The 18,150-nt window shown below is 45.2% G+C and overlaps 1 protein-coding gene across 1 annotated transcript in view; it reads left to right on the forward strand.

The window, feature by feature from the left end:
* LOC146271736 (receptor-type tyrosine-protein phosphatase F-like) overlaps positions 1–18,150 on the forward strand; it is a 108,247-nt gene that overhangs the window by 33,963 nt on the left and 56,134 nt on the right. The window contains 3 exon segments of the mRNA XM_084706537.1: positions 1,320–1,498; positions 11,468–11,613; positions 12,234–12,375. Coding sequence (XP_084562663.1) covers positions 1,396–1,498; positions 11,468–11,613; positions 12,234–12,375 — 391 coding nt within the window. The 5' untranslated portion in view covers positions 1,320–1,395.

Raw genomic sequence — 18,150 nt, forward strand, 5'->3', positions numbered from 1 at the left:
TTACTGGACTAAAGTTGACTGACCACCCACAAAGCTCTGAGACACTAGGTTTTGAAGAGGCTGTGGGATTGGCCAGACTTAGTTCCTTTTCCTTTCACAACGCTTATGAGCTTCGCTCTGTACAGCATGCACTGAGTCAGAACCGAAGTTAAGAAACTTCCTAAATTGAATTTCTGTCGAACTCTCGCCAAAATCTTTTTGCAGGATTCATGTCAAAGAATTTTCCATCAGCCGAGACTTTGTTCTAAACTTTTCTCATGTCGTTTTTTTTTGTCATGCAGCTGTCTGCCAGTCTTCCTTTGTAAATTCCCAGAAAAAAAGTGAAGTATCCTCTTCCTCCTCAGGTGCACTGTACTTCCCCTCGTTTGAACTTGTTTTATTGCCATGGGGAAGGGTAGAGGGATACGTGATTGAGTTAGGATACTTTGTGTGCAGTAAGCTTGTCCAGTTTGGCAATAGACACTAATTGAGTTAGTGGTTGGACAACATGACAGCCTTTAGGCTAATATGGCTTTAGAATGAGCCAAGGAGAGACAACATCTCAACATCCCAGTTGCTCCCTGATGCCTGTTCCAAATGTAAAAATTAATTAGAAAGGCTTTGCCAAAATGTTTGTCGGTTTGTTTTCTTGCCGGTCTATCCACCAATCTCGAGGAACTGGAAAGGGGAGAAATACATTCAAGAGCTAGCGCAATCATGGTTAATTTGTCGAACACCTGCCACCACAACCACGTCCAGACCCACTTTCCCCGGGGAGGATTTGTGCGTGTGTTAAGTGTTTACTCGTGCGTGTGCGTGTTCTCATGCTGTGATATCATAGCACTTCGTGAGATTTGAGTCCCATCTGGAAGACGGTGTTTCAATTTCTTAATGGGAACATTAAATGGCCAGGGGTCCTCAGGGAGTGAGCCTTTGGGAGGTCCCCCGGTTCACCTTTTGTGGGAGGCTGGGTTAGAGGGGGCTAGAGGGGCTGGCCTGAGTCCTGGTATCCCCGTGAGCCTTTGTTTCTCTCCAGGATAATTTCCTCATTGTTATACATTCACTTCACTTTCAGCTGTAATGCTGAAGGAGCTTATGGTTCGACTTGAACTTGAATTTTTAAGAAATAAGAACTGCTTATGCAGATGATAAGGATATCATGTGTTTAGAGAGATCATGTTGAAATATAGTTCACTGCTTTTTATTTGCAAACGTGCCTTATAATAGGCACTTCTCCAGATGCTAGTTTGTTGGTGTTAGTGTCTGTTGTCATGCACATTGGAATACATGCAAATCTGAATGTTATGTCATCTCTGCTCTCTCTCTGTGTTTCCTCCCAGGTGTTAGTTTTTGATCATCCAAGAGTGGGAAGTGTCTTCTTGTGGGGACCGAGGGGGAGCTGTACCAACCTGGAACATGGTGCCTAACATCCAGCCTCCAGTGTCCCTCCAGCACAGAGGGGCAGCACCAGTCATGCTGCTTCTGCTCTGCTGTATGGTGGTCTGCTCCCATGCAGACAGTAAGTACCAGTCCCGAACTGTAAAATCCCTTTTTGTTAGCCTTAAAGCCAGACACGAGGACTAGGACTTTGTATCTGGGTTAAGAGCAACAGTGCTGATCATGTCATTTCATTTGTCTACTGCCTCCTAAAAGAAGCGTCGCTTTTTCAGAGTGTAGCCGCATTACTGCCTGCATATTAATTGTTTGTTTGGACGTTTAAAAGAAATCAACTCATGCTGTGCAATTTACTGCCTAATTAGACTTAGAACATACTGCTTCAGTCCATTTACATTTAGTCTCCTTGGTGAATTGCAGTAAAGAAAGCATCAACAGCGGCATTTAGAAGGTAGCTTTTGTAACAGTAGTGTGTCTCTGGCAAAAAAGGATGGTTTGAAGTGAATTGGCTCTCCTGGCCCCTGTGACTGAATGGATGTCGGGGCCATAGCATTCTGAAAGATGTCACTGTCACTAGGGCTAGAGGCTGCAGGGGTTGGGTGTGAGGCAGTGCCCTGCAGCACCCAGGTTCAGGGACAAAATTAATTCTGTGCATGACCCCTGTGAGGCCTCCGTCACAGAGTTACTGTAATTCAATTAGACCTGCTCTACGAAGCTCAGATAGGATTTGTTTTACTGTACCACCCCCCCATCCCGCATCTCACTCCTTCCCCTCTCTCTCTCTCTCTCTCTCTCTCTCTCTCTCTCTCTCTCTCTCTCTCTCTCTCTCTCTCTCTCAGTCTCTCTCTCTCTCTCCTTACATTTGAAAACTGGGTCAGAATTAAGCTGACCTCATTCCTATATTACTGGCTCCCAGTACTACATTCTGGGAGAGCCTTTATCTTATGACTAATTCAATCACATTTTCACCTCCTGTATGTTCCATGTGTTTTAGCAGAGCGGCCTAAGAGTGCTAATGGGAAGGTTTGGAGAGACCCCCAAAAATACATGAAAGAAAAGGACACCAGCCTGCCTACACAATCGTGTCAATCACTTTTTGTAGCAGGTGGCAGCTTTTGTCTTCAACAGTAATTGGCTATGAGTAAACCTTTTGTGTGCTGCTTGCCTTTCTATTCTATATACATGCCTTCTATGTCAACTGTCCCTGTGTGTCTATGAAAGCAGGTCCCCTCTGGTCCCCAGTTTGAGTAATCATATCATTACAAGATAAAAAAGACCCAGCCAGGCCTTTTAATTACCAGACAAAGATGCTCTTTGTGTGATGTCTGATGCCGTGATGAACTGTAAGTGGCATCTTCTGCTTGTGCACTTTGGCACTGATCCACATTCAATAGTCATTCAATAGTCATTCAATAGTGTTTGTGAGGACTGGAGGTAAGGAGACGGATGGCATGCAAGGACAGGGAAAAGCAACTGTGTAGACAACTGAAAAAGGGAGAAATAAGATAAATATAGAAATTACATTAACATTAAGGCCGGAGCATTCATTAGAAGCCAGGTTGGAATCGAGTATAATGCATGTGAAAATCTGAAGGCCTACTATTACCTGGAGTGCAGACTACCAACAAACACAGAATTAGAATAAGACGGGGGGGATAACAGCTACCACAAATGGAGGGTTGTGTGCATTTGTTGTCTGTAATTGATATGGGTCTCAGTTAGGCCTATGTGTACTTGATAGTAGAAAGAATGACAAGGCATGGTAGACAGATATACAGGGTGGAGTGCCTGGCCACACAAAACAAACCCTGTGATTACTGTGTCTGTGAATGTTCTCAAATGCCAGCCTTGATAGGAAGTTCAATAGACCGAGCAACCACTGAAGGAATCTGGATCCTACCTATATTCCAGAGACCAGAAGGTCTAAAACTCTACGGTCGTCTGCTTCCCATTTTGGAAGGGTTTGTGCTGGTTCAGGATGCTTAAAGAGCAAACTTGCTGTTGTGCTTACAGTACTTAATTACTTACTTCAAACCATTCCCACCTTGTTAAACAAGGTTTATTGGTTTGTGGTTTTGGACTCAGTCCAGTTAGTGTTGCAGGCCTGAACAATTTCATCTGTTTCAATAGTACAGTACATGGAATAAAGCACACACCCCCTCCCCCACCCATGATTGTTCCAGTTCTATGTGACATTGTGACATCATTTATCTCATATCATCATTGAAGCCTGTCGAGCGACGTGTGATTACCCAGAGTGCTGATCTCAGACGCCCCATCGATCCCTGGGGAGCCTAGTCTAATCAGCCCCTCCTTCCACAGCCTTTCCAGTACACAATAGACCAGCACTCAAGGAAGGTCGTACTCAAAGTCACCCACCACCCACAACACAGCGCTGCACTTAAATGTAATGGTTATCTTTTTGTTGTGCTGTCATTTTGAGTTATTTCATTTGCTTTAATGTGCCTGTGATGTATGTGTGGGGCCTCCCTCCCTGCTCTATCGTGTTCTAATCTGGGCCTGCTGTTTATGAGTTGTCTTCACGAGAGTTAAGTCCAGTGAGCTTGTCATTGTGTTCCCCCAACTCCCCCCGGCAGCTAGGTTAATAAGGCATCCTAAGGAGCTTTCAAAGGTTAGCTTGACTTTACCAACCAAGACAACGTCAGACACTTGAGTTTGAACAAAACTTGTTAGCCTAATATCACCTAAATGGCAAATTACAGGATTGCATTCACAGCCGGGACATAATTGTCTTCCCATTCCTTTAATGGGATGCTTAAAAGCCTCTGAAAGAATAAAAGTGTGTTTTAGAATTGTTTCAACCACTAGAAGCTGAATGTACTGTATGAGAGGAGTGAAACCTCTGTAAATCAATTATCCATTGTTTGTTTAGACTTGAAAGTGGAGAACAGGGAGGGTTAGAAAGGTTGGCGTGGAAGGGTATTGGGCGGCTGGAAATTGGATTGTGTTTTTAAGTGTCCATATGGTCACCCAGCTAAAATTGACAAGGATGGAAATGGATTCTTTTTAATTAAAAGTAACCACATCCACCACGGTGAAGCACTTGGAGACTAATGCTGTTAGTCCACAGCTGTGGTCTACAGACTATACTGTCCAAGAGAGGGAGGGAGAGAGGAGAATGCATCAAGAGGGGGCAGAGGCGGTGAGGAATGGACAGAAAAGGAAGGGAGGCTAAGAAGGTAGGAAATGGAATGGAAAAAAAGGAAGAGACAGAGAGAGAGAGAAGAAGCTTTTCATGTTCCTGGTGCAGCAATGTCAGGATGGCAGAGGGGAGTGAGGGTCGTCGGAGGTTAATGATGTGAGATTAATAGTTTAATTAGGCGGCTGGATTGCAGGGCCAGAGGCAGTCACCCAAACCCTTCGCCATGGCCTGGATTCAACACTGCCATCAAATGACAGGACAAGCAAGTGTCCTTTCCAGAGAGGGCACATGGAGTAATGGCTCAAGACATTTCAATCTAACTGTTTCCCATTGTTAGGTTTATGCTCACATTAGCCACATCATCCACATGTCAAGATTTTTATGGGGATCTCTGACAGGGAGTAGAGGGGTTCTCTCAACATGAAAATCTGGTTGGTGTGTGCCTCTCTGTCAGTCTGTCATTATTACAGATAAATGTTTGGCATCAAATAGTGAATGCTGAGAGGTAATTATTGCCATATGATGAAATCCCTGAAAGTATTATTGGAAATAAATATCCCCACACAAAACCCTCTCATTGGACCACTCTATAAATCATACTATTATTCATATTCAAGGTGTCCAAGGATTCATTTGCACCTTTCCATGTGCAGCCTAATGCGCCTTCATTTACAGTCACTTTAGCTCTGCTGTTTATCAGCTGCTCCTCCAAGGCACAATTAAAGCCAATTAAAATCACGCAAAACAGCCTGGGAAAACAGTGTCATAAACATACCTGTGATGTTGGTGATTTTTTTTTTAATCACTAGGCTTTCTTGACTGCAAATCAGATGTTTAAGTGTTAGACCAAGACTCTCAGGATTGTTGGTTATAGACTAAGCCTGTTTGTTGTTCCAAGTCTGTATTGTAGCGTAATTTAATTTCACCCACAGTGCGTTTTGGGGGATGAATACAACGACTTGAGACCCCTGTACAGGATGGGCAGGGGGATGAAATATGGGAGAACAATAACAAGGGAGGTCTCTCTGGGAAAGTTAATTTCAGGGAGACAAATTAATAAGGTTAGTGGGATCGGACGGGGTTGCATTGTGATGGATGACGAAAGTCCCGAAAGAGACTGAGTCGATCCCCTACCCCCTCTGCCACCACCCCCACCCCCACCATGCCTTTCCTGCATTCACTGATCTCTGGCCCTCCCTCGGGCACCCCACCCTCTGGGGATCACTTAGCCCTTTCCCCACAACTGGTCCATCAATGACAGGGGCCATGCCTAGGTGACGGCTGCCCTTTAGCCCAAGTGCATTAACAAAGCCCCCCGCCATCCCTCTCCTCTACGCCCCTCCCACCTCCACTTTAGAGACTAGTTGACCATTAACATCACAAAGGGCTCCAGCCGCTGCATAGTCATACATTCAAATGTTGTTTTCCTCCTTTCACTTTTCTGCAACTGAGAGGCTCTCTGGGGCATCATAAAGTACTTTGTCTTGCACACAGTGTATGATTCTGCCTTTTTAGAATGAAGTCAGTTTAAAACGGCAAAACAAATGTGACATTTATGTTCTTATGTTATAAAAATTATTTTTAATACCTCAAAAGAAAGAAAGTGCATAGTCTAACAATTGTAGTGGAGTTGCAGTGGGAGATGTTTCTGGCAAGCAAGCACCTAGAATGATCCGCTGCATGTGGGTTTCAGTTGGGGTTTCCCTCGACAGTGAGAGAGGATCTGTACACCTTCTCACTCGCTGGCAATGAAGCAGTTACTACCAAGATCAAACACCTAACCTAAATCAAGGAGCTATAAGTCTCAGGAGAAAAAAAGTCATAAAGAAGCTTGTAGCTAAAGCTCAAAACATCTAATCGTCTAGCATTCGTTACATTAGCTGAAAGCGCTAGTGTTTTAATAGACTGTGTCCTATTAAAAATACATTTTGTGTTATGTGGCCAGAGAATTTCGAGACACACTTACTACATTTAGTCATTCGGCAGACGCTCTTATCTAGAGCGACTTACAGTAAGTACAGGGACATTCCATCCGAGGCAAGTAGGGTGATTACTACAGTGCATCTTTGTCTGTCTTTGTCTCTTTGAACTGATATCTTGATGACATGCCTGGCCACAGGTAACGTGGCACGTTTGAACAGACAGGGAGGGCGCCAGTGGAAACGCCTCAAGTCATGCGAAACCTCAGGCCCACCTTTTTATATGATACAATTCATCTTAATGTGGGGAAGATCTTTATCATCAAACACCCACTAGAGCCTAAACAACGGCATTTATAAATAGCAGCTATGAAAGCTCACCTTGGCTGTGTTGGCCAGTACCTTAGGTATTAAACGCCCATTGTTCTTCAGAACAACTGCGTATTGTCAAGACCAGGCAGTGTTGGAGAGTCAGACTGGGGACATAGTTACTGTATCCGCCTCGCAAGTCTTGTAAGGATAAAAGCTCTAATAGTGTTAATGTTGCTCACACGGGGAGGAGAAGAGAGTTGGGTAATTGCACTCAGAGTTTATGTTCTTCTCTCCTCCGTCCTGAATAATTCAATGAAAGCTGGAGGGTCCAGATAGAAGCCTTTCCTGATTGTCGTAGGGAGGGTTGAAAGTTTAATGCTGTTGTTCTTTCTGCGTGTGTATTTTCCTGTAGAGAGGTTGATCTTGCCTATAATGGGGGTGATAAAAACCTGTTTGTTTAGTAAGAGCATGTTTAGGTTGTGGCTGAGTTGTTTGGCCTAAATGGCTTGGATGTTGTCCTTTTGAGGCTCCGCTTCTTTATTTGGGTTAGGTCATTGGTATTCATGAACAACATACCCTGTTATTGATTGTTCGTCAGTGCAAGCTACTGCTACAGTGTTATATTTACAATAAAGCAAATATTGGTGCAGTTAGTTCCAGCTACATTATGTTTATGAGATTAAACAGGCAGAGTGAAAGGCTTTTTACTTGATCTAGGTAAATAACTAGCCAGGAAGACTGCATTATGGGCTTCATTGCAATAAAGCATGCAATTCTGCAAATGGTCTGAAAAAAACACCTTAATGGAAGGGTCCCATTAAAAGCAACCACAGCTGATTCCATCTGACAAATTCCCGCTAAGTGTGCCGAGTGAAAATGATAACTTGCTAATTTATTATTAATTAGAATTAATGGTTTGCACTCGGCCGTGGCATATCGATCCTGCCACTCAGCTCAGCAGAGTGGCTCTCAATGGGTGCTCTAGCAGAACTTGGGAATCCACAAACTGTTGGCAACACCATTGCCATTGACTCCCTGCTGTCTCTGCATTCATTACTGTCTTTTCTCCGGAGCCTTCCGACATGAAGTGGGAATCTTCAGTCCAGCTGCCCGGGAAACATGCCATAGCACCGCTGTTGCCAGAAGCTTTACAGCACAAACTGAATGAGGAGCCTATATCATGATAAATACACTACCAAGCCATTTCCCCATTTATTCATTTGACAAGCACCCCCTTTCATGCCCCTTCACTGATACGTGACACATTTTCAATTGCCTCATTCTTCACCAATCCACCACCTTAACCTGCCCTTGCTCTGCCAAATGCATGACGGGAAAGGTCAAAGGGTAATGCGTGTGTTGACAGGTGTTCCTGGTCACCTGTTCCAACACCTCGGGATTTGTTTGGTTTGGAACAAAAGAGTCTCTAACAATACCCCAAGGACCTGGCAGGTCAAGACCTCAGGTGTCTTTCATTTCTGCCTTGACCTCCGATCCCAGCGACACCGCTGGAGGCACAAGTTAACCTGAGAACCCCCCGCTAATCCCCCCACACACACAACGCAGGGCCGTATAATGGACTGCCTCAACGCTATCTATTACAGGGATCTATGCAGATTTGTCAATAGGCTGACTGGGGGCCAGATCTAATCTGGTGGCCGGTGTGCCTATCTCTGGTGTTCTCAGTGAGAAAACGCCCGTCTGTCAATGTAGAATGAGGGGGCTATCTGGAAATAGATAACCCGAAGCCTGAATGAGGAGGAGGGGAGAAGTAAGCTTTCTGTGGACAGTTTGGATTACAGTGGCTTTCGTAGTGGTGTTCCCGTGGAGATGGCAGAGAGGAAAACAAACCTCAATTTAAATGAAATAAATGTAACAATTCGGTTGTGTTTGCTTAAAGACTTTCTCATCACACTGGCTGTCTCCAGCGCTAAGCGAAAGATTTGCTAACATACCCAGACAGGTCACTGTGTGGTAGTCTGACACATCTCACTGTATTTCTCATGTGGCTGTGTCATATCTGTCAGGCTGAAAATAAAACTAAACTATGACAAATTGGGAGGCTGGGTGTTTCTTCTTGTAGAAAAGAGCTGATGAAAATTGTCTACCAGCAGGGTTTCCTAAAATGCCAGTTTAGAGAGAAAAATAGGACAACTACAAAAATATAAGAAATAAGAACTTTCCGGAAATAGTTTTGGCATGAGCAAACCCCTACCATCCAAATGTAAGAATTGGTAGGTTACCCTAACCCCCAAAGATGTCGAGGGGCCTGGGTTAAGGCGGATGTTTGCGGGCTAAGCATATTCAAGGAAGCACAAATCAAGGGCGCACATCCCAAAATACACTCTGTCAAGGTCCTCTCAAAGGTCAACGTTGAAGATTTGTGAAGAGAGATGGTAGTCTGGTTAAGAGGATTAATTCATCAAGGGCTACCAGTGCCCTCTTGTGAGGTCATTCCCCTTCCCCCAATCCCTACTCAACCCCCCAATCCCCACTCCACCTACCCCCAAAGGAAAAACTCCCAGATTTGATTTAGCCTGTTATAGCTACCACTATACAGGCTTTAAGTCTGTGTGTTTATTTTGAAGCATGTGCGCTAATCTGCTTAATGCCCCCTGATTGTAGCACTTAGCAGAGATGGAAATGACCCCCATATGATGATAAACATTAACAGAAAATATTGTTGACAGATGTTACCCAAAAACAACTCTTGAAAATCTGAATGATGCTAATCAAATCCTGATGCTGTGAACTCTTTAAGGGCAATGATGCAGACACATACGCATACAGCTATATCAGGAGCAATCTTCCCTTCCTTCCCTTGATTTCTCTCGCGGTTGCCGTGCAGTTTTACCGCCGTCATTCTTTCAAAAAAATCCTCATCTAAAGTATTGAAAGGAAAGGCTTATAAAAAGGTGTATTTATGATGTCATGTCAATCAAAACCATGTCTCCAGTGAGAGGCAGGGAGAAAATGTCATTTAAATGTCAGGTTGGCAGGGGTAGTGGGAGAGGTCAGGGGTGAGCTGGCGGGATGTGTTGGATTAGATTGCATACACATGTAGCTACACAGTGCAGGTACACAGGCAGCCACAGAAACAGTCCACACACTCACTGCCACTTCACCTGTTTGTTTTTTAATGGAATCTCCACACAGACAGCCTTATCCTGTTTTTTTATCTCACTGTCTCCCTTGTGCACTTTAGTTTTGACCTTACTTCCTCCCCCGCCCCCCCGCCCCACGCCCCCGAAAAACAAACACACACCCATACACACGCAATCTCCCCGCAGTATACCGCCCTCGTTTTGTAGCACGCAGTTCACATATCTAGAATCTAGTGCTTACACAGCCAGGGTACATGGTCCTGGTGATGGGTTAAAAGAAGCTGAGCTGCAGTGGAGATGTCCTAGAGCAAGGACAACATGTGCCACACCGTCACCACTCCTCTCCCCCCCCCCCCCCCCGCTCCTCCTGCCAGCAGCGGGAGGACACACACAGCACACAGACGCTGTCTCACGCACGCGCACACACACACACACAGGCACAGGCACACACACATAAATCCATAGAAGTAGCATTGGCAATGAGCTGGAGGATGATTCAGCGGGAGCAGACAGAGACACTGCGTGTGTGTCTAGCAGGAGGTGCTATGTTATGTTAACTAGATATTGATTTTGTTGCCCGCAAATCTTCTATTAGTACACACAAAAAGACAGAGGCTTGTGGGGGAAGACTGGTCTTTCCATGTTGTGTTCTGTTCCGGGGGAAACACGCACCTCATGTGTACACAGCGATACAGTGGTAATTCAAAGCCTAGTGTGTCTGTGTGGGCAGGGTCCCCCCTCCATGACTAGGGCTGAGGTGAGCTTCCCTCCTCTGCCTCTCTATCTTACACAGCTGAAGGTGAAACAGGATGTAGCACGGTAGATAATAAGGGCTGTCAAATCTCCAGCATGTTCTAGATGACTTTACAGTGCCGGGTGTTCAATGGCGTGTTTAGAAGGTTCTGCATCATGTGTTAGTGTACATATTTGTTTTGATGTCACCTAGTTGGGGTGGCGCTTGACTGGGTTTCGTCGTTGGACACGTTAAGCTGCAGGGCGTGGCACGAGCCTGTTTCCGTCACACTTGAAATACGACGTGTGCGCGGGGAATGAAAACGAGGGAAAAAGCCGTGCCGATGTCTTAAGCTGGGCCTTGTCAACACATAAACAGTAGAACATAATGGAGCGTTCTGTAATAACATTGTAGCATAGCAACAACAGAGACTTTAACGCCGTGTCCCTTTCGGAGTTTCGACGGGGTTGATTTGAAGTTTAATCGAAACGGTCGTAATTTGATGGATGATTTGAGTGTCCTCTTCCCATGGACTGTGCTCCTTGCTTAATACAGGATGAATAGTCCATGTTTTTGATTTGTCTACTTCCTTCGGAGAACATAATAAGGCCTGTAACACCCTGTTTTGGAGTGCCTTCATCCCAGCTTTGTGTACGGAAAGCTGAGGGTGAAGAGACAGAGCTTCTTCCACCACCACAGGTGTTCATAGCGACAATAACCAAGAACTCTTTTATTGTCCGCTTTGTTATCGAGTAAACGATATCCGTAGGTAACCCGTTTTTACATGGTAAGCTGTGTGTGACCTTGGCGCTAACATCCTGTCTTTATCTCCGCCCTCTCCCTTTCTCTGTGACGCTCTCAGGCAAGCCGAGTTTCGTCAAAACCCCAGAGGACCAGACGGGCATCTCGGGCGGAGTGGCGTCGTTTGTGTGCCAGGCGACGGGAGAGCCCAAGCCCAGGATCACCTGGATGAAGAAGGGGAAGAAAGTCAGCTCCCAGCGCTTTGAGGTGTGTGCCTCCGTAGCCCAGGGTTATGTGAGCGCCAACAGGCAAGCTGTTGCCGGCTCACACGCACACACACACACACACATATATATATATATATATATATATATATATTATATAGTCTGCTTCATCTAGGTTCACATGTTTTCACTCTCTTCCTGATTTTATTCTCGCCTTTGTGAGTCTGTATGAACGTCCTACTCTTCATCTCTCTCCTTTCTCCTTGCACCTATACTGTGCTAGCCTATGTAGGCACAGTGAGAGATCACAGCTGGTGTGATGTCACACCTTGTCTGTGATGTCACACCCTGTCCGTGATATCACACCTTGTCTGTGATGTTACTGCACACTGCTGGGAGACCGTGTGTGTGGGAGAGAGAGTGACCGTGTGTGTGTATGTAAGTGTGCATCTGGAGGTGTGTGTGTGTGTGTGTGTGTGTGTGTGTGTGTGTGTGTGTGTGTGTGTGTGTGTGTGTGTGTGTGTGTGTGTGTGTGTGTGTGTGTGTGTGTGTGTGTGTGTGTGTGTGTGTGTGTGTGTGTGTGGAGAAGGCGTAGGGTCAGCACTGGGACTACCAGATAGATTGTCTAGAGAGATACACAGTTTTCTGTTCCATCCTCGTCAGGTGATCGACTTCGATGACAGCTCTGGCTCGGTGCTGCGGATCCAGCCACTGCGCACCGTCCGGGACGACGCTATCTACGAGTGCACCGCCACCAATAGCGCCGGGGAGATCAACACCAGCGCCAAACTCACCGTGCTAGACGGTGAGAGACCCTCCCCCGTCTCTCTGCTCCTGCCCTGCGTCTCCCCTGTTCTTCTTATCTTCCTTTCAGTTCCCTCCCACAAACACACACTGCATCAGCTCTCTCTTCCCCTCCCTCTTCCCCTCCCTCTCTCCCCCCCTCCCACTTCTTCCTCTACTCTCTACCCCTCCATCTCTCTCCCTCTCTCCAGCACAAGCTGCTGCTGTTGAGGTTCTCTTTAAACGTGCCCCAAAGCAAATACATGTGTTTGACTCCATAATTTATCCATAAGCATTGGTGAGCCCTGAGGATTCCTGACATTGGCAATGTCACAGACTATCTGCCATTTCTTCAACGCAGACTCGACTCTACAAGGTGCATTTTAAGTGTTTGGGTGAAAAACAGACCTGTGTCGAAGGTTTGGATGTTGTCCGGGGGCTAATATGATAAGTGGATGTTATTGTAATTTTCACCCTGTGCTGAGATAAGGCTAGTCCTTAATTTTACTGAGTAGATAGACTTTCTTCTAACAGCCTGTGTGTGTAGTTATTGGATAAGTCCGGCCAGAGGTGTGTTAAACCCAACTTGATGTCTGTTCAAACCACAATCTGAGCGTAGGGAGTTTTCGCACCAACTTTCACTTGTTTGTTCATTCATCTGGAGCGAGCCAGTGGGAAGATTATCCATGTCCAGAATCGTTACTCCAACTCTAAAACTGATCTCTTTTATTAAAATACAGCTTTCTGTTCAGAATCTCTCTCAACTCCCATGAATTCCTTCTCCCTCGTCTATCCAGATGTATATTATGATATCATCGGCCGGCTTGCGTCATCTCGCTGAAGGGACTGTTCCGCTCGCTCTTTTTCTTTGCCCAGTGGCAGAGAGGAATACGGCTCAATACACAAACAAACACTGTCATCATGACACGAGCCACATATGAACAAGATGACATTAATCAGGGAATTACTGTTGAAGTGAAGATGCGTTTTCCAGCTCTTGCGTCAGTGGGCTTGAAGTGCGCAGGCCCTTGAATGACAGGAAACTGAATTCATATAAACTCACCGTGTCGAACTTGACACGTGTTAAGAAGTGAACCAAGGCTCCTTATGCAATCCTGGTGTAAGTCAATCATTTATGATTGACCTATAAGAGAAAAACAGGTCAATATGCATAGTCTCTTTCTACTGATATGTCGACTATGTGACGTGCACAACATGGAAGAAAAACCCCAACATGCGTCTGGTCACAGGTCACAAGCTGAGTCCCACTGTACTGCAGCCTGCAGTGTATTTATCACAAGCATAGCAGAAAAGTGTGTGTATGTGTGCCTTTTTGTGATCTTGGTAGTCCCAAGCCACAGTTAATGGCCGTACGTTCTGAAGTGCCCACACACGCACACACACCCGCACATACACCCTCGCTCTATTTTTAGACTATTGTTTTTTACCCGAGTGATATGTCATGTCCATTTCATCTGAACAGCAAAAACCAGAGCGCCAAAGAGAGTGTGATGGATGATCATTCTGTTTAATAGGTGTGTATGAGGCTGACTCACTACTGCTAGTGTTTGCTGGTGTCCGACTACAGGCAACCCTTATGGCTCCTCTTCCATCCGGTGTCTTAGTGCTGGACAGTACAGTACATAGCCTACTGATGAAACACTTTGGATGAAAGTTGATCTTGATAAGGAGTTTTTAACTGAGCAACAAAAGAGGGTATTAATGACGACGGGTCCTCATTCTAGTCTCAACATACCTGGGACTGTTGTTGTATGTTTGTAGGCAATACGGGGGAGATCTCTAGCTTGTCTTCTTTCTTTCTTGCTCACTCTTTCGCTCTCTCTTTTTCTCTCACTCTCTCTCCCTCCTCCTTGCTGTCTCTTTTTCTCTTGCCCTTCTCTTCTTGCCCCCCCCATCCCTCCCTCCACACTCTGTCGTCTCTCTGTATGACTCCCTCCCCCATGCCAGACGGTGGTGTTAGCCACATCACCTGGAAGGAACGGCCAAGGCATGTTTTCACACTCTCAGAGGCCCAGCACCATTTCACAGTCGTCCCTGAGTCACTCTGTAATTCTGTCACGCTGCAACGGCAAGGCTCTTTGTTCCTGCCGGTTCTCACGCCCTCTCACGAGGGGAAGGTCACCCACCACCACTTGGAGCCCCAAAGTCAGCTCAACGGGTCTCCTCCTGAGTGTGTGTGTGTGTGTGTGTGTGTGTGTGTTTGTGTTGCCAAATGTGTAGCAACTCCTGAGCTGTAGCTGTGTTGACCGAAGTTTGCCATGCTCTTTGTTGTTTCTGTGTAACTGTGCTCGACCCGGGGTGGCATGGCATGGAAAGGTGGAGGGAGGGAGCACGGACTTCTGTGGGTGGCGTGCCGCAAGAATCTCTGATTTGGTACTACTGTAATGATAACACTGTCTGTAGTCCTGACCTGCATGAATGAATGATGATGCAGCAGAACCTGACCCTCTGGCACAGAAGAGATGGGTGTATCTGTATGGAGGGGAGCGTTTGCCTGTGTTGAGAATCGTTGGTATTGTATTGGTATTGTATTGGTATTGCAGAGGCAGTGTGGTACTGTACACTGTCCCTATATCATGATTCCCTTGGTGTGATGACCTAGGCACCATTGATGGGCCCCCATTTGCAGCAAAGATGATCTATGGTGTCTTATGTTGCATGATGTTCAGGAGGCTTGGTAGTCTCGGTGCATTCCTCTGATAGTCTCTTTGTGTCTCTACTCTGCTCCTTGTGCTGTCTTCGAGGGAGCAGTGAATGACAGGCCGACTCGTCTCTAGACACGGGAATGTAATCTTAGGGCTGCACCCTTAAGCCTCACTACTACTCACTACTCGTCTTGCATTTGAGATAATTCATCAGCTTTTGAAGTTATCAACCAACATATTCAGTAGATATCTTTGTGGAGAGAACTGTGTGTGATTAGGAACTTTTGGGTCAAGGAAATAGAGATGGAAATTAATGCTTCTATGGGACAATCAATGAATCAATACTGTACACAGGAGCCCAAAAGGTTAGTTTTGAGGAAAAACAAGTTCCTGTATTATGGTCTATCTTTATTTTCAAATAGCACTGAATCACCCAGACTTGTCGACTTGGAAAAGAGCAATCAATTTGGGGAAAAAAAGAAGTATTATACCATAAGAAATAAATAGAAAAAACGTCACCTTATATTCAGTGTCAGTAAACAAATTACAGAGCCACTGGTTTGGAAAGGGCTTTATATGCATTATGGTCCCATGGCTGGCGTGGAGGCAGAAAATTACTGCATTACAATGTGAGTAATAAATATGTCAGAAACCAGGCAAGTAGGGACATCAACCTGACGGGATAAACAGCATAGAAACCTCATTGTGCCTCCTCCCAAGCATGAGAAACACTGTGGGTAGGCCTGCATCCCAATGATTTAATGCAGCACACCTTTTTCCGACAACTTAATCCACAGTGTTCTCCAGTATTCAAATCATTCACAAAAAGCGAGGGATTGTAACTTCAGTACTTTTTCACCTCACTTTCAAATTTTTCTCCTAGATGTATTTTGTATTACTGGCTGTCGAGAGAGTTGAATCATTTTCAGATATACATATTTTTCCTCTCTGTGTTGAAGGTGTCCAGGGATGTTCATCTATTCTGCTTGCCTTCCATTTATAAAAAATTGCACTATACAGACACACAGCATCATACACAAACACACACACACACACTCTTTGGCACCTTACCATAGGTGTGATCTCCGACTGTTCCTAAACTCCAGTCTGATGGTCGATGTCACAAGTTTAATTTCTCCCACCATCTGCTGGCTGGAGGCCCAGCGTCGTAGATCACAACCAGCCTGACAGATACAAACTGCATCTGTCTACCAACGCCTCTCCCAAGGACTCACGCAATATGGCAGGGCGGAATCACTCTCCTAGCCGGCCACCCAATCAGCGTCCCCCTGCATCCCTGCCTAACCTTCAGGTGCTCAGCACCATGCTAGGAAGAGGACACGGCTACTGCTTTCTAGGCCAGGGCAAACGTGTCAACTCCATCTCCTGTACATCTGCCTACAAGATTAGTATAAACCTCAGTTGGATCGTGACTTCATCAGAGGTCATCTAATGTTCGTATAGACCAGGCATTAGCCCTCTGGCAGCCTTGACTTAAATGACACCCGCATGTGCCAGTCAGTGTAGTTTGTGTTCCTGGTAAAACAATATCTCCAAATACTAATATGTGTGGGAAATGTCGGAAGTGCTGATCATGTTGAAGACCCCGGGGGATGCTATGCATCACGATGATATAACCAAAACAAGAAACAAAGGAAATAGGGGCCTCGGAATTTAATGGGTGAATCATTGTTTTACTGGTCGAATATTTTATGCGGATGAACTATAAATCAGGCCTACATTTTAGCAGCTGTCATAACACAGGTTTTTTGGCTTGGTGTTTTTGTGTTTTCTTGGCTGGTTTGCATATGCTATGAGTAAATTATTTAGTTTAGTTCATTATTGAAAAATGTAGAGTGAGATGATAGTGTCAAAATAGCAGTATCATACTTGATGAAAATTTACAGTATGCTTCATTTATTCACATTCTATCCCTAACATCAGTCTGTCTAAAAGTGCTATTGATAGTGATATTTTATGACCGTCAAGGCTATTTGTGTTTTTTGGATGTCAGTTTATTCCAGAGATATGCATATACTGCTCTTCTGTTTCTATCAGGTAGAAGATGCAAGTGTCTTAAAAGTGTTTGAGATATTTAATTTAAGAACAGTCGTCACATCATGTCGTATCAGATATTTTATTTGACTCTGAACCCTTGTCTAAACATCCTCTTCAGTACTGCCCAAGTTTTGTCTCACAAATTGCAGACATTTACCATGTCAAATATTTGACTGTGATATTGCAGTAATCCTCTTCACATTGCATATGTAAACCATACTTAATAAACCTAGTCCCCGTCTCCCTTCAGAGTTGTCACAGTAGACCTTTCGGGGCCTGATTAATTAGTTCCAAGGAAACACAGCTGACCCGCTGGCTGCCTGTTTAGCTACAGGTGAGGCGGGGCGGAGCTCCTCCCCCATCCCCCCTTCCCCCTCCCCCTCCTGAGTCTGTGGGCCAGTGAGCCAACGACTCCCCTGGCCCTGATAGCTATGGATGGATGGACCTGCAGTGTGTCAGGGGGCTCTAATACCCACGCTCAATGAGCTGGCTAATGGGAGTACCTCTTACCCTGACCCCCATCTTCCAACATCCACACAGTTATAGACCCTGGCTTACCCACTGGGCCATTGGGGAGAGGTGATGGGATAGCTGTACTGTAGCCTGGATTACTGCTTGACATTTTCAACATATTTTAAAGGCACTGGTCCATCTCTGGCTTTGGGCCATTTTCTAAATGTTGAGAAAGAACCTTTTGAGGTAATTATCGCTGGTAATATCAGCTCTTGACAGGGTGATCTCCTCACTCTGACTAGGTTTGAACATGAGTTCTTCAAGTGGTGGTATTGAAATGAGTTTAATAAACAAGTATGCAATGCACTGTGTTGACATCCGTATTCATTAAACTAGCACTTTGTAAAGATTCAAAATGGATGACAGGTCATGCATGCGTATACAAACTCCACCCATGTAATCAAAGTCTTGGTGACATTGATGTCGAGGATGTGTGTATTGTTCATTATTTCTAACTGAGAGAGTAAGTAAAGCCTGTCAAAGGAATGGAGCCAGTGAGGATTTAATTAAGCGAACCTGCCACGTTCCACTACACCCACTGCCTTTCTATGGACTCATAA

Source organism: Hypomesus nipponensis, chromosome 10 (genome assembly GCF_054491055.1).
Source record: "Hypomesus nipponensis isolate SF chromosome 10, ASM5449105v1, whole genome shotgun sequence".
Lineage (NCBI taxonomy): Eukaryota > Metazoa > Chordata > Actinopteri > Osmeriformes > Osmeridae > Hypomesus > Hypomesus nipponensis.